The sequence below is a fragment of the Hylaeus anthracinus genome, unplaced genomic scaffold (genome assembly GCF_026225885.1).
Source record: "Hylaeus anthracinus isolate JK02 unplaced genomic scaffold, UHH_iyHylAnth1.0_haploid 12001, whole genome shotgun sequence".
NCBI classification, from domain to species: Eukaryota; Metazoa; Arthropoda; class Insecta; order Hymenoptera; family Colletidae; genus Hylaeus; species Hylaeus anthracinus.
The window spans coordinates 1,849,268-1,863,167 of record NW_026534348.1 but is presented as its reverse complement, the minus strand read 5'-3'; the positions used below and the strand labels follow the sequence as shown (position 1 = coordinate 1,863,167).

At 32.7% G+C, this 13,900-nt stretch overlaps 2 protein-coding genes across 6 annotated transcripts; one reads left to right on the top strand and one right to left on the bottom strand.

Annotated features, from left to right (window-relative positions):
• Positions 1 to 488: 488 nt before the first annotated feature.
• Positions 489 to 3,759, top strand: LOC128891044 (phosphoacetylglucosamine mutase). The gene is made up of 7 exons (XM_054150200.1): positions 489 to 1,216; positions 1,493 to 1,563; positions 1,640 to 2,217; positions 2,295 to 2,576; positions 2,658 to 2,815; positions 2,884 to 3,192; positions 3,490 to 3,759. The coding sequence occupies exons 1-7, from the start codon at positions 1,122 to 1,124 to the stop codon at positions 3,629 to 3,631; spliced, it is 1,635 nt and encodes a 544-aa protein (XP_054006175.1). The 5' UTR covers positions 489 to 1,121; the 3' UTR covers positions 3,632 to 3,759.
• Positions 3,760 to 3,952: 193 nt separating this feature from the next.
• LOC128891045 (RNA-binding protein 4-like) lies at positions 3,953 to 13,672 on the bottom strand. Of its 5 annotated transcripts, none has more exons than XM_054150201.1 (9): positions 13,556 to 13,672; positions 12,298 to 12,321; positions 11,487 to 11,829; positions 10,837 to 11,154; positions 10,463 to 10,691; positions 9,751 to 9,870; positions 9,187 to 9,243; positions 5,331 to 7,020; positions 3,953 to 4,180 (listed from the first exon to the last, which is right to left on the bottom strand). In XM_054150201.1, exons 2-8 carry the CDS (start codon positions 12,316 to 12,318, stop codon positions 6,981 to 6,983), a joined length of 1,128 nt encoding a protein of 375 aa, XP_054006176.1. In that variant the 5' UTR covers positions 12,319 to 12,321; positions 13,556 to 13,672; the 3' UTR covers positions 3,953 to 4,180; positions 5,331 to 6,980. The 5 variants fall into 5 exon arrangements, with proteins under 5 accessions (XP_054006176.1, XP_054006178.1, XP_054006179.1 ...); XM_054150203.1 differs by having other exon boundaries at positions 10,837 to 11,112; XM_054150204.1 differs by having other exon boundaries at positions 11,550 to 11,829.
• Positions 13,673 to 13,900: the final 228 nt, after the last annotated feature.

Below are 13,900 nucleotides of genomic sequence, written 5' to 3'. Positions count from 1 at the left end.
ACATGATGGGAGCATTCAGAAAGACCATCGCTCACTTAGCCGCTCAGTGAGCGGATTTTAGTACCAGTGGCGCCATCGGTGGCAAAACGCCCAAGTTCGTAGTGAAAAATAGTTCCGACTGTATTTGCTAGATGGCACCACTAACTAAAGGTTTGTGGTTGCACCTCAGTCAATGCGCAATTCAGATAGCAACTAGATGTTAGCAATATATTTAAATATTATATTTTAGTGTTATAAACCAAATAGTATTAATTTAATTAATTTATGAAAATTAAGTAATAATTGTTTAAAATATATCGGTGGCGCCATCTTATAGAAATAGTTGAAACTAGCTTAACTAGAAACTTGGGCGTTATCCCACCGATGGCGCCACTGGTTCCAAATCAAGCGCCATCTACCAGGAACAGTGGCAAGTATCTTCACTAGAAACTTGGGCGTTTTGCCACCGATGGCGCTGCTGGTACTAAAACCCACTCACTGGGCGGCTCAATGAGCGATAGCCTGTTTGGATGGGACCCATTTACTGTAAAATATTTTCTGACGCTGATATTAGCCTGTATCAGCCCACATCAGCCTTATCTATTGTCGTAAAATGCCTATATAACAAAAATCTGCAAGTCTGACGTTGTCTGGCGCTTCTCTAATCTTTAACGTGTAGTATGAAAGGAATCTAGTTAAATGGAATGTATTAATCTGCAAAAGATCTTTTATAGAATGAAACTTAATCTACTAAAACCAATTGTATACTTTGTTGAACATGATAAGAATAATGTTCCATTTTATTTGAATACGTAGAAGATATCATTTCTCTGTAGTGTGAAGTATATACATACTTTATATCACATTGATAATCAACAGTTCTTTGAACACCTGGCATTTTCTTTCTTTTTTTTTTTATTCCTTCCAAACTTCTTTTCTTTTCTTTTATTAATTCCGATCACAAACTAAATTTTTCGCTAATTTTATTATTATTTTTGGAAAAGTAGTCTGACTTTGATAACATTTTGTTTACTTTTGGAATCAGTCGAACTTTCACTTTGTGACATTTCATAGAAGCGGTGAAAGTGACAAGTGTTTTGCGTGTGTATAGATTTTACGTTTAAATTAAATCAAAATAAACGATGGAACTTCCGCAATTGAAAAATATTGCTAATGCGAAATTTAGCAAAAAATATGATGGTTATATTCAGTATGGAACTGCAGGTTTTAGAACAAGGTAAGTCTTTGATTATTATATATTCATAACACTACCATATGAATATTATTGAAGAAGATAATTTCAATCTTCTGACTTAAGTGTCAATTATACATAAATATTAAATTAACAATTTATAATCGCGATCTTAAAAAATTGTGATATATTTATTAATTCTAATTACTTTATGGAATTTCTAGTTTTAGTTCTTCCTTAATAGTTTTTACATGTTCAATAAAATTGATATAGAATAACTTTTTGTTTACATATTTTTTATTATATTTTATTATATTTTAGGGCAGATGTCCTTGAACATGTGCTCTATAGAATGGGACTTCTAGCAGTATTGAGATCAAAAGTAAAAAAGGGTATGTTTAAAAAAAAAATTATTCTGGTAGAAAATTTAATTTTTACCATTAACTCAAAAATTTAATGTTTTTATAGCTGTGATTGGCTTAATGATTACTGCAAGCCACAATATTGGAACCGATAATGGTGTGAAACTTGTAGATCCTGCTGGTGAAATGTTAGAAGCATCTTGGGAATCTATTGCTACAAGTTTAGCTAATATAGAAGATTCAAAATTGGTTTCTAAAATACAACAAATTATAAGAGAACAAAACATTGATATGTCCATAAATGCAACTGTAATAGTTGGTAGGGACACCAGAGAAAGTGGCCCTGTACTATTAGATGCTGCTATTGCTGGAATTCAGGCTCTAAATGGAATTGTAAAAGATTTCGGAATAGTTACAACTCCTCAATTGCATTATCTTGTTGTGTGTACAAACACTAATGGCAATTATGGTGAACCAACATTGCACGGTTATTATGGAAAAATATCAAAAGCATTTAAATATATACGACAAAATAAAATTAATAATGGACAGTATGTGGCAGAATTATCATTAGATGCTGCTAATGGTGTTGGTGGTATTGCTGCAAAAGAGTTTCAGAAATATTTAGGAACAACAATCACAATCAACATGTATAATGATAAAGATGGAGAATTAAACTACATGGTATAATTACAATTTTTGTATTAATGATATACATTAATTAAGACATTCTACTAACTTGAAAACCAAATGTATTCTAGTGTGGAGCTGATTATGTTAAAGTAAAACAAGTACCACCTATAAATTTTGTTCTCAAACCAAACATTAGATGTGTATCTATAGATGGTGATGCAGACAGAGTAATTTATTTTTATCAAGATGAAAACAGTAAGTTTCATCTTTTAGATGGTGATCGAATAGCAACACTTATTGCTGGATATTTCAAAGAACTTTTGGAGGAAAGCTGTTTATCATTTCAACTTGGAGTAGTACAAACAGCATATGCTAATGGTGGCTCTACCAATTACATTTCAAATGTACTGGTATGTTGATTCAATTGTTAAGGAATGTGTATGTATGAAAATCTACATTTTATATGTGTAATTTTACAATTTTTGTTTCAGCAAATTCCAATTGCATGTGTATCAACAGGAGTTAAACATCTACACAGTAAAGCATTAGAATTCGATATAGGGATATATTTTGAAGCAAATGGGCATGGAACAGTACTTTTTAAAAATACTGTCATTGAAACTCTTAAAAATGCGGCTGAGAACTTGGAGTAAGTTTTATTTAAATGTAAAATAAATATTTTATAATATACAGTAAAAACGTATTATAACTTTTCAGATTGTCTTCAACTGAAAGGGCAGCTGCTTGTAGGTTAGCAAATATAATTGATGTGATAAATCAAACAGTTGGCGATGCTTTCAGTGATATATTACTAGTAGAGACAATTTTACATGCAAAAGGTTGGAATATAAAAGACTGGGAACACAATTATCAAGATTTACCAAACAGACAGTTGTTAGTAAAAGTTGCTGATAAAAATATTGTAACAACAACAGATGCAGAAAGACGATGCATAACACCAGTAGGATTACAAAATGAAATCGATAAAGTAGTGTCACAATATAGGAGAGGTCGATCTTTTGTCAGGTATAGTACTATTTTATAGTGAAAATTAAAATGTGTACACAGAAAAGCAGGGATTCCCGACCTGTCTTACCCAACAAGGCACTTCCGTTTCCCTTTTGCGGGTCTGCGCAGACCAGACAAAAATGGTGTCATTTCCGTCGATGTAATGAAATAGAAACATTTTTTGTATTGAGTGTAATATGTCTATTGTTTTATCCTGTATTCGGATCTAAAAAAGTTTACTATATCCCTATATATGTCTCTTATGACACTAAATTTTAAAATTCCTACAAGTCTAAATAAAAAATTTACTTTCAGGCCATCTGGAACTGAAGACGTAGTACGAGTATATGCAGAATGTGAAAATCTAAATGATCTTAACAAATTGATTGCAGATGTGGCATTGTTAGTCTACAAACATGCAGGTGGAGTTGGACCTGAACCTCAACTTCCACAGTAATGAACATTCCTTTAATATTTGTAACTTATGTCCATTATATTTGTTTTAATACAATGCCTATTTGACACAATTTATACAAACTGTGAATAATAAAGATTATGTTAAATAGCCGTTTCGTAAATTTCTCCTCATTTCTATACAGACAAATACATGTTTTAATAACAGTTACTAAGTTACTAAATACCTTTTACAACATAAATAAACGAGAGGGAAAAGATTTCATTATACAAACTTTATTTATTATCAATTTTATTGAGTGGGTTATCGACAAGAAAGTATTCAGTACAATAAACCTCTAGTATAAAGATGTTCGAATATTTCTTTAAGGGCCGTTGTACTAAATGATGGGCTTATATAGCCTATGTGGCTACAATTGTAATCCATTTTCCGTGCTTTGCTTCCTCTTCTTTGTACGACGCCGCAAATGTCTTCCTTAATAGATTAAGTCCACCGACCTGCGTACAGGAAGTACATCTCCGTATTGTTAGGACTCATACTTGCAATCTGAGTTCATCTCACTGTCCATTGTGTCGTCATCCCACTTGTGATCTATTAAAAAAATTGTATTATTTTGTGCATAATGGTTCCAAAGCCTGTGATATGTATGAGCATACATATAATTATAAAATCTTAGACTAAGTGAAATTTTGTACTTTTATATATCATTAGTTCATGTAAAAGAATGTATTCGCATAAATGTATTTAGTTCTAATTCCATCCAATTGCATATTAAAAGTTATAATAGTGTTAAAAATACAACTGTTAGTTTGTCTCATTTAATGTCTACTAATGCGATCATTAGTACTACTAAGTCGCGCGTAGAATACGTTTCTCTATTACTCTCTAAAAAATCGACGATTACGTAACATCTTTATTGAACTCTTGTGAAAATTAACTATTGAATTACTTTAATTCGAATATATAGTAATTGGTACCACATTAAGAATATCATAAATTGATAACTAATGGTACACATCATTATAAAATAGTGTTATAACATCATCAAATATCGCAAAATTTATTAATGTATCAGTTAATGGTAAGTGTTTTCCGCGCATCTGTCTTGCGCACACGCGACAGCCATGTAGCAGGGAATTACAGCTTAAAACCAAAAGCTATCCAAATTTACTATTTCGCAATAATTTTGATTTCACTTTCTAAGAAATATTTGCATATCTCACTTTGTCCTATCATTTAATTCCTGTAAGTAAAAACTCTAATTTCTCCTTTGTAGTTTACTTAGAAACATATTTCATTAGCAGGCATCGGAGACAACTAATAATTGCTTGATATCCATCGTAAGGAAATACTACAAATTAGAATATTTATGGAGACATTGTGAGACGTGAAATGAAATTCCAAGTCGGCGTTATTATAAACAAAATAATTTTGACTTGCGACACTTTCAACAAATCACTCGCGCAAGTAAAAACGAATGATGAACTAACTTATTAAAAGATGGAATTAGAATTGACGCGTATTAAATGCTAAAAGCAATCGCTATCGCAGCATCTTCGCAACGGTATTTTCACAATCGACGATTATAACGTTTTTCAGCAGTTTTGCAGCGTCAATTTTCAGTGTTCGCAATAATTAATATAGACACAATGCGCATGAGGCGCATCCTATTTTTTTTACTTCATAATATTTTTTTTTCCTTTAACGAGCAAAGAGTAAAGGGCGCACGCGTTGAACATACCTTCTGTTTAAATTCAAAGCACCGCCAGCTTTGAGCGCAAACGCAATTTGTAGCACGTTATCCGCATATCGAAGCTTGCACTATTCACCAGAGTCGCATCTACAGGCCACACGCATAGGTAAGCGACTTGATATCATTTCTTCAAATATCGGACGTTGATATGCCACCAGGATTAGAGTGCGGTGCGCTTACGCGGTTCGTCGCACAATTCAAGATTACGCTGTCTGAGTACAAGACATGTAGATTCCATCAAAGTCTAAATGACGTTCTGCATTTCATTTTGCTTTACTGAAGGTTCGCCATTCATCGTATCATTAAAATATAGAAATAGTTTCCAGTTGACAAGTAGAATATAATTTTAATATAATTTTAATTGTGGAACGCAAATACATATATAATGATAAATAATTTAAAATAGTCAATGTAAAATGTAGTATAAGAATATTATAAAACGATTAATCTTGATCCTGTTGATTAATATACCCCATTTAATAATGAAAGAAGGAAAAAACGAGGTAAAGCAATGTTGCAGTGCATAACGTCATTTAAATAATTATTATGTGTACCACATTTGAACGCGCGCTGATTATTCCTAGTTGGTTCGCTGAAGAACGGCAAAGGATAACCTGACTGAGTAAATCATATTTTACTTTATCCTGCATTTAAAGTCTTCGATGATCCCCTTCTAGGATAGAACCTAGTGACTAATCAGCATCGCATACTTAAATGAAGAGAAGATTGAGTAGCAGTCTCTTGCTTGGAAAGTACAAATAAAAGTATCATCAACACTTTATGCCAAAAAGAAAAGACCTTCAATAATTACGTGTATATGATTCGGACTGAAGTTTTATGAATTATAAGCAATTTACCAGTAAATTGTAAGGTGAATATGCTTTAAAATATTTAGCTAAGAGACGTAAAGAGATGTATTCGTTTGAATTTTATTTTTCATTCCGTCAAGGTACATTGATAACTTCTGCAAACACGTTTTTTTGCTTTATTAATGAACATTTAAAATATTATCCAAGATCTTACGTGTAAAAAAAGATTATATAGCACTTTTTATTTAATAGCCTATGTCACCATCTTGTTGATCTAAATATTATAAACTTATAACGAAATCATCTATTCTAGAGTGTAATTATTATATATGATTTAAGGATAGATAAAACATAATTCAACCCACACCACTTAAAGTTGGGCTGTATCACTACGAAAGAAAAAACATAGGAAATATCAGAAAAAACTATGAACACAACTCGCACAAAAGGAATACCCACTATTTGCTGGAAAAAATGAACGACATATAAAATTCCTTGATTTCACAGTACAATTTTCATGAAGGATTCGATCTTCTTCTTCTTCATCTTCGTCTTCTTCTCTTTCTTTAAACAATCTTAGTTGCGTTTCATTACTGATTATGTTACTCATTGATACTTCTTATCCTTACCGTACCTTAAGTTAGTGTTAAACATTAGATCTATCGTATCTATCATTTTACATAGTATTGTATGTAATGGTATGGACTCTGTATTTGTCGGACGCAGGGCAGTTCCTAGGTATTCGATTCCGTAAGCGAACGACCACCACTAAAGAGGCATTTTTTAAGGGTGCCTTTCGCATGCGCTTAGTTTTTGCTTTAGTACGCTTTTAGTACCTCGGTGGCATCGCGTCTGCCGGACCTGGGAAGCTAAAAGGTCAAAAAATGAAAAATCGCAGAATTAATTTTTTCATCGTCTTGCGGCGCAAGAAGCTGGAAAGTATAAGATGTAACACTGGTATGCGCGAATTCATTCAATCGAAAATTTTTTCGTCCGTCGACGGTTTAATTCTGTCGCTCGAATACTGAATGCACGACGGAAACCTGATTCCTCGGTATTTACTGTCGCAACGCATGTAACACACATTTGCCGAATGACACAACTTCCAGACCTGGGTAAAGCACTAATATTGTATGTTTTCGTGATGATAATTTCTCTTTTCTCTTTCTGTACCATACACACGTTACAATGTTACAACGTTACACTGTTACAATGTTTTCAAAATAAAAGTGTAAAATACTTCCACATTTCTGTACTACTACACTGGTGTAACAGTCAAAAATTATAAAGCTACAAAACATTTGCAATAATCTCAAGTGTTATCTAATAAAATAAAGACTAGAAAGTAACGAACATCGCATCAAAGACTAATAATGCAATAATTTTGTATTAATACTTGATCAATACAAAATTAAAATACATTTAAAAAATAGTGCATACTTTAACGTAGGCATGTTAAAAGTTTTTCGTGCTTTATATGCATGTTAATGTGAATCGTATTTCCATTATAAATTAAAGCATCGATCACGTCCAGGTCTGAAAAGTTGTCACATGTTTAAAGTTATTTTACCGCCGCATCCAGACACTTGTCGCTATTGTCGCAAAAGCGTGTTGAAGGCGATTTAAGCGGTCGTTAATATTTCTGATCCGCACTTAATCATTCGAAAATAAAATTTGTCAACAAACTGTTGAAAATTTTCTGCTACCCACTCGATCGATTAATGTTCTTTGCAACAAACGCAATAAGAATATCGCAACGCAATTCTCGTTAGCAACCCGGGTTCCTTTTTCTATACGTCTTGAAACAGAATACACATTTCTCCAGCACGATTTTGTTTCAAGAAGAATAAAATACGTACGGATGATTGCCACGGGGACAGATGACACGCTTCTCTGGAATACATGCTGCTCAGTGGCGCAGTGTGTCGTAACGCATTACGGTTCATTTGGCATCATTTACCAAACTAACGTTTCATTAATCGCAACAATCTTGAATTACGTAGACGCTAAATTCGCAGACTTTTATCGCAGAGTACATAAAAGAAGAGAGATAGTATCTTATAAAAAATTTCGTTTCCTGAGATATGAACATGTAAGGTGCTTTTTTAAAATCAATTCTCTTCTCATTAGCCATCCAAATTTTCACTCCAATTTGCTTCTCATAAGTTTCATTAACGTACATATTTTTGCCTAACACTTTACAATATAATCTAAGTAACCAAATGCATTAATTCCTACCAGACAGAAAAATGTTGCACTAATATTACTTGAATGATTACATTTGCCTTGTTATGTAAAAATACCAAAAAGTTCAATGACTTTGATATCTTAGAATCGTAGCTTCTAGAGAAAAACTGTGCTGTTCAAATCAAATATTTTTTATATCTATTTGTTGTATCTCATCATAAAATACTTAATAATCATTAGACTACGGATGTTTATAGTATATTATGGCAAATAGAAATATGAAAGCATGCTTTTATTTCAGTTTCAATTCTTCTTCTGTGTCGGTGAAAATATGAATTTGCATAAATACCCGCAACCTAATAATCATTGATTCTTCTTTAAAATATATAAGTAATGAAAACTAACGACGCGAACAAACAGTTTACCAAGTACAATACAATTCAACCGGAATGATAAACTACCTCTATTCTCTTTTACACTCAACATTAGAAAAGTCGCAGAATGATTTCCTCTTATTTTTTCGATGAGAGCAATCAATCGCGTGCTGTTGCACGCATAAATACACGCTTTCTATATTCAAGAAACATACTCACCGTCGCACCAAGTGTCACACCTTATACTTTTACAGAAAATTGTTAACCTATTTCGATTCGCATAAAAACGTGAGTACACTGAGATCAGTGTTAAACCGATTGAAGTACATTGCGCAAAAAAAGCGCGGTCGCATGATCAACGAACGATCACTCGCAGAAGTTAACATCGCTCTTCAACGCTGTGATGTCACTTTGGAAAACGCAGTTGTGTAAAAAGTGTTATATATTAAAATCAAAGGAAAGAATAAAACTTACCGTCCACCACCACGCGGGGGAACATAAGCATCTGGTCTGTCGTATCCTTCAGCATAACTGTAACGAGAAATGGACATTTATTTTTTAATTGATTCGAATTAAGTTTAATTCTAAAAATAAATATGTGAATAAATATTATTAAACATTATATATACATTTATTGTCAGATTTATATCTTCAAAAAGATGGATACCACCTTCCATTTTAAAAATTTGTAGGGCCCCCCCTTTTTTTTCTTTAAGAGAAAATCTTAATATTGGTTATAACTGCAAAAAATACTCATTTATAATTAATTGATATTTAAATTTAAAAACATTTGAATATTTGAAAGAGAAAATTTAAGTTTACTCGATAAGTACAAATTGTACGAAAATTATTTTTTCATTCAGAAGGAATTACCATGAAACCAACGCGATTGCAATAAAAACATAGTGACGTTTTTAAATATGTAATGTTTATTTTTAAGCTTCACCTCTGGCTGATATGAAACACGATAAGTTATATGAAGCTTGTATCTATAACGTAGGTATCAATTCTTTAATTAAAATTTGTATTTTTACTTACCCTCCACCAACAGGTGGATATCCACCACTGGGGACGGCACTGCCAGGTCTTCTACTAAACATGTCTGCCTGTGGTCCAGGACCAGTGCTGTAACTAGGTGCCCCAGTGCTGTAGCTTGGCCTGTTAAATGGATGCATATCATTAACAGGGGGACCATCCCTCCTGTCATAGGCCACGAAAACTCCCTGACTTACCCCCCCGGGCCCACCCATCATATCCCCAGGCCCGCCCGGATAACCCCTGTTATACATAATTGGAATATGTTAACTTATTTTTACTCTATCCTGGATCATGCACTAAATTGTTGTTCAAACGTAATTCATTGAAAATACAATAAACTTGCACATATTAAAATAGTATAAACATCACAGGTTAGAATAAAAATTAAGTTACAATTCGTAATTGCTACGTTTGAATTTATCAAGATTATAAAATATTTCAGAATATTCAGAAAATGTATAACTTTCTTCCCGCCTAATATAAGTCAATATGTATCGTTCCGAGTTGAAGTAAAAATAACGAAGACTTAATGTCATATTTGGATTCATTTTAATAAGTATATTAACTAAGATATATTAGTAAAATATAATTAGTAATACGTAAATAATATTAGTAAAGTATAATTAATAACACGTAAACATTACTAATTAACTAATGCCAAATCATAAAATTAAATTCAAAGCTGAAAATCAAATAAGACAGAATACTTTACCAGTGACTTTCATCATATCCCACTTCTGTGTACCCTCCTGTACCATACCCAGTAGTGGGAACAGGGGGGGCACTACCGTTTCTCATAGGTGCATTTGCTATTCGATCATATTCGCTTCTAGTAAGTGTATAATCAACTGTACGATTTGCACCAAAATTATCAGTACGTCCATAATCCATAGGACCAGGTGCGCCACGATTAAAATCCCCAGTCATTCCACCTCCTACAACTGTAAATAAAATAGATCTTCATGTTAAGACTAATAACACTTTCATTGTAGTCTAGTGGAACTTCATTTATTTACGACTAAAAGTTACTAGACATTTTTAATACAAAATTGAGTGTTATATAATTCTAAGTAAAACAACGATTACCATAATCTGTTCTGGCTCCGAACTCCGCAGCGCGGCTATAATCTGCGGTTCGGCCGTAATCGGCTGTTCCAGTTGGTCCATATCCTCCAACAGCTCCAGTTGCTGGTCCATATCCTCCTCCCATTCCAGGCGCCGTAGATGTGTACCCCGTAGCCGCATTTCCCACATTTTGGCCATACGCTCCGCGATCAGTGTATCCAGTACCGAAATCTGCTCCACGTCCACTAAAGTCTCCAGCGCCACGATTGTAATCGGTGTACCCCGTTGCGACGCCACCTGCAGCAGATCCATCGTAACCAACGAGTTGGATCGGAAGAACTGTAAAGCATGCAGACATATCCAGCTGGTCTTTTAGTCTGTATTGTAAACACATATATTAGTTAAATTCATTAATTCCTCATTGCAATTGCGTGTTTCATGCCATGCTGTATCAATTTACTATGCAAATTTTTCGTTAACTGTAGCATTAATCTTGCTCATTATAAAATTAAGCATAGCATGAAACGTATTATTATTTAATATAAGGGTTTGTAGGACAATAAGTGTATCTTTAAGTATATTCGATTAGAAAAATCATATGAAATGATCATCAGCAATGAGAAAATTAGATTTGTCGAAACATTTCTATACATAAAAATACATTTACTGACCTCTTCTATCATTGTATGGTCCAGGACGAGCGTCTCTACCACCGTCTCGTCCTCCTCTACCACCTCTCATTGGTCCAGCTCTTCTTTCTCCATCCCTGCGTCCTCCTCCTCCACCGCGTGATTTGCCAGTAGACTGTTCCACATTGATTGTTGCCCCTTTGAAGTTGGAATTGTGTAGCGCTTTGATTGCTGCAGCTGCATCTTCCTCCCGGGCCATGTGGACAAATCCATACCGATTCATGACATCGCATTCCGTAACCTCACCAAAACGTAAAAATAATTGTCGCAACTCATCGCTGCGACAATTTTCTGGTAACCGACCCACAAATATTTTTGTTTTCTTCTGTAAAATTGAAACATGCCATTAGTAATATTCCTTTACTACATTCGTCTATATAACCATATAAAATATAATTACAAACAAAGTTATACAAATACAAACATAAATTTATATTAACTTTGTGTCTCTAAAATGGTATCATACTCTTGTTTGTCAAAAGTATGGTGTCTGTTTGAGATTTTATCTTGCTCAAACATGTTTCCATTATTACAAAAATCACATGATAATGATTATGTAATGTTATTGAGCTTAATATATATCAGTAATCAAATTTATATATTACTTGTATATTTTACTGGGGTATATAAAGACAAAATTTTGAACATGTTACATACCTACAGACAAATTATGTAGCTTAACTTATATTAATACATTATATAAAACAGGAAAATGTTAATGACAAAAAGATAATCAAATCATTAAATATTACAAAATAATGAATACAAGTATTAGTATTAGCATCTTTCTTACCGGTTGGTTGGATGAAACCATTTTCTGAAAATAAAAAAAAACAATATTATTAGTTACTACTTTACATTAACTGTGACTTCACATTTTAATAAATTCATTTTAATATTAACATTCATATTGCTACAAATTAGAAAATATATAAATACTACAAAGTTATTTTCTTCCAAGAAATGCTTACTATTTTGATGTACATTAGCCTGAAAAAAGCTTGTTTATACTACTACAAATGCATTGAGGTTATTGCCAACAATTTGTAAACTACATTTTATCGATAAGTATAGTTCCACATTCATGGTAGTAGTAACTTTCTTATGCCAATTGTACATAAATCCTTTGTGCATCAAGTTGTTGAGAATACAGATATTTTTAACATTTATATAATTTTCATGCAAACTTTTGGACTCGTATTACCTATAATAGAGTGAAAAAAGAAGATAGACTTGATACTATTATTTTTCATTAAAAAATATACCTTTTCACAAACTCATAGTTTTCTATTGGTTACTGTATTATTTATTCAACATTAGTATTTTTTTTAAATTACTCTAACTTTGCTAATATGTTAAGACATACCACTGACTCACGAACAAAGACGAGACAAATCATAAATATTTGGAGTCTTTACATATGCATTTAAAATTAGTACCTTTGGTAGTAATGGTTATATATGAGAATTAGATATGTACATTTTCTTATAATTTCCTGAAATGATAAAACTATAGCATTTTAAAAATATTATTAAGTACATAAAATTTCATATAATTTATTATTATGTGAAAACATGCTTTGTACTACGAACAAAACAATGTTGCAATTTTTTTCAGAAAATTGAGAAGCAATGCTGCTATTGCACAATGTTAACACTAAAATAATTGCAAACTACAAAATGGAAATAACTTAAGGAAAGAATTGAACAATCGTAGATATCCATTTCAATAAACGTAAAAAGACGCGTATATAATCTTGAAGGCCACAGAAATTATCAATTTTCAACGAATTAAAAAGAAAACAATTTCTTTTGTTTAACGAAACGAGACTATTATTATCATAAAGTATGAAACAGCGTTAAAAATGAAATAATAATGGACTAATGTTACAATGCGAGTATATAACACACAGAAAACACTAAAAAACAACCGGCCCTTGGCGTGCCCTATTAACTGACGATATGCGAGTTTCTTCGTGTTTCAAACTGGAAAATTGCCTACGGTTTTTCTCAATGCCGTATATTTTATTATGAAATTATGCTATTACTTACATGTGGTTGCGACGTCGTGGCGAAATGAAATTAAAGGAAAAGGGAAGAAACTTTCGTGACGCTACAGCGAAACGAGGTACGAAATGGCGTCAACGAATTCCACCTTGAACACTTTTGACGGAAAGCGATAAGCTATGTGTTATTGCCACTCTTAGCTGACTCGACGAAAAAGTCACTAGATGATTTTGTAACGGGCAGGTTTTCATGTTAAAAAGCCTCAAATGGGACGAGCATGAACCTTGCCCTCGTCTATGATTGATGAAGTCAAAAGCAAAAAGAATAATAATAATATAATATAGTATGTAATAATAATAAAATAATCTCTTTAGTCATTAGATACAGTGA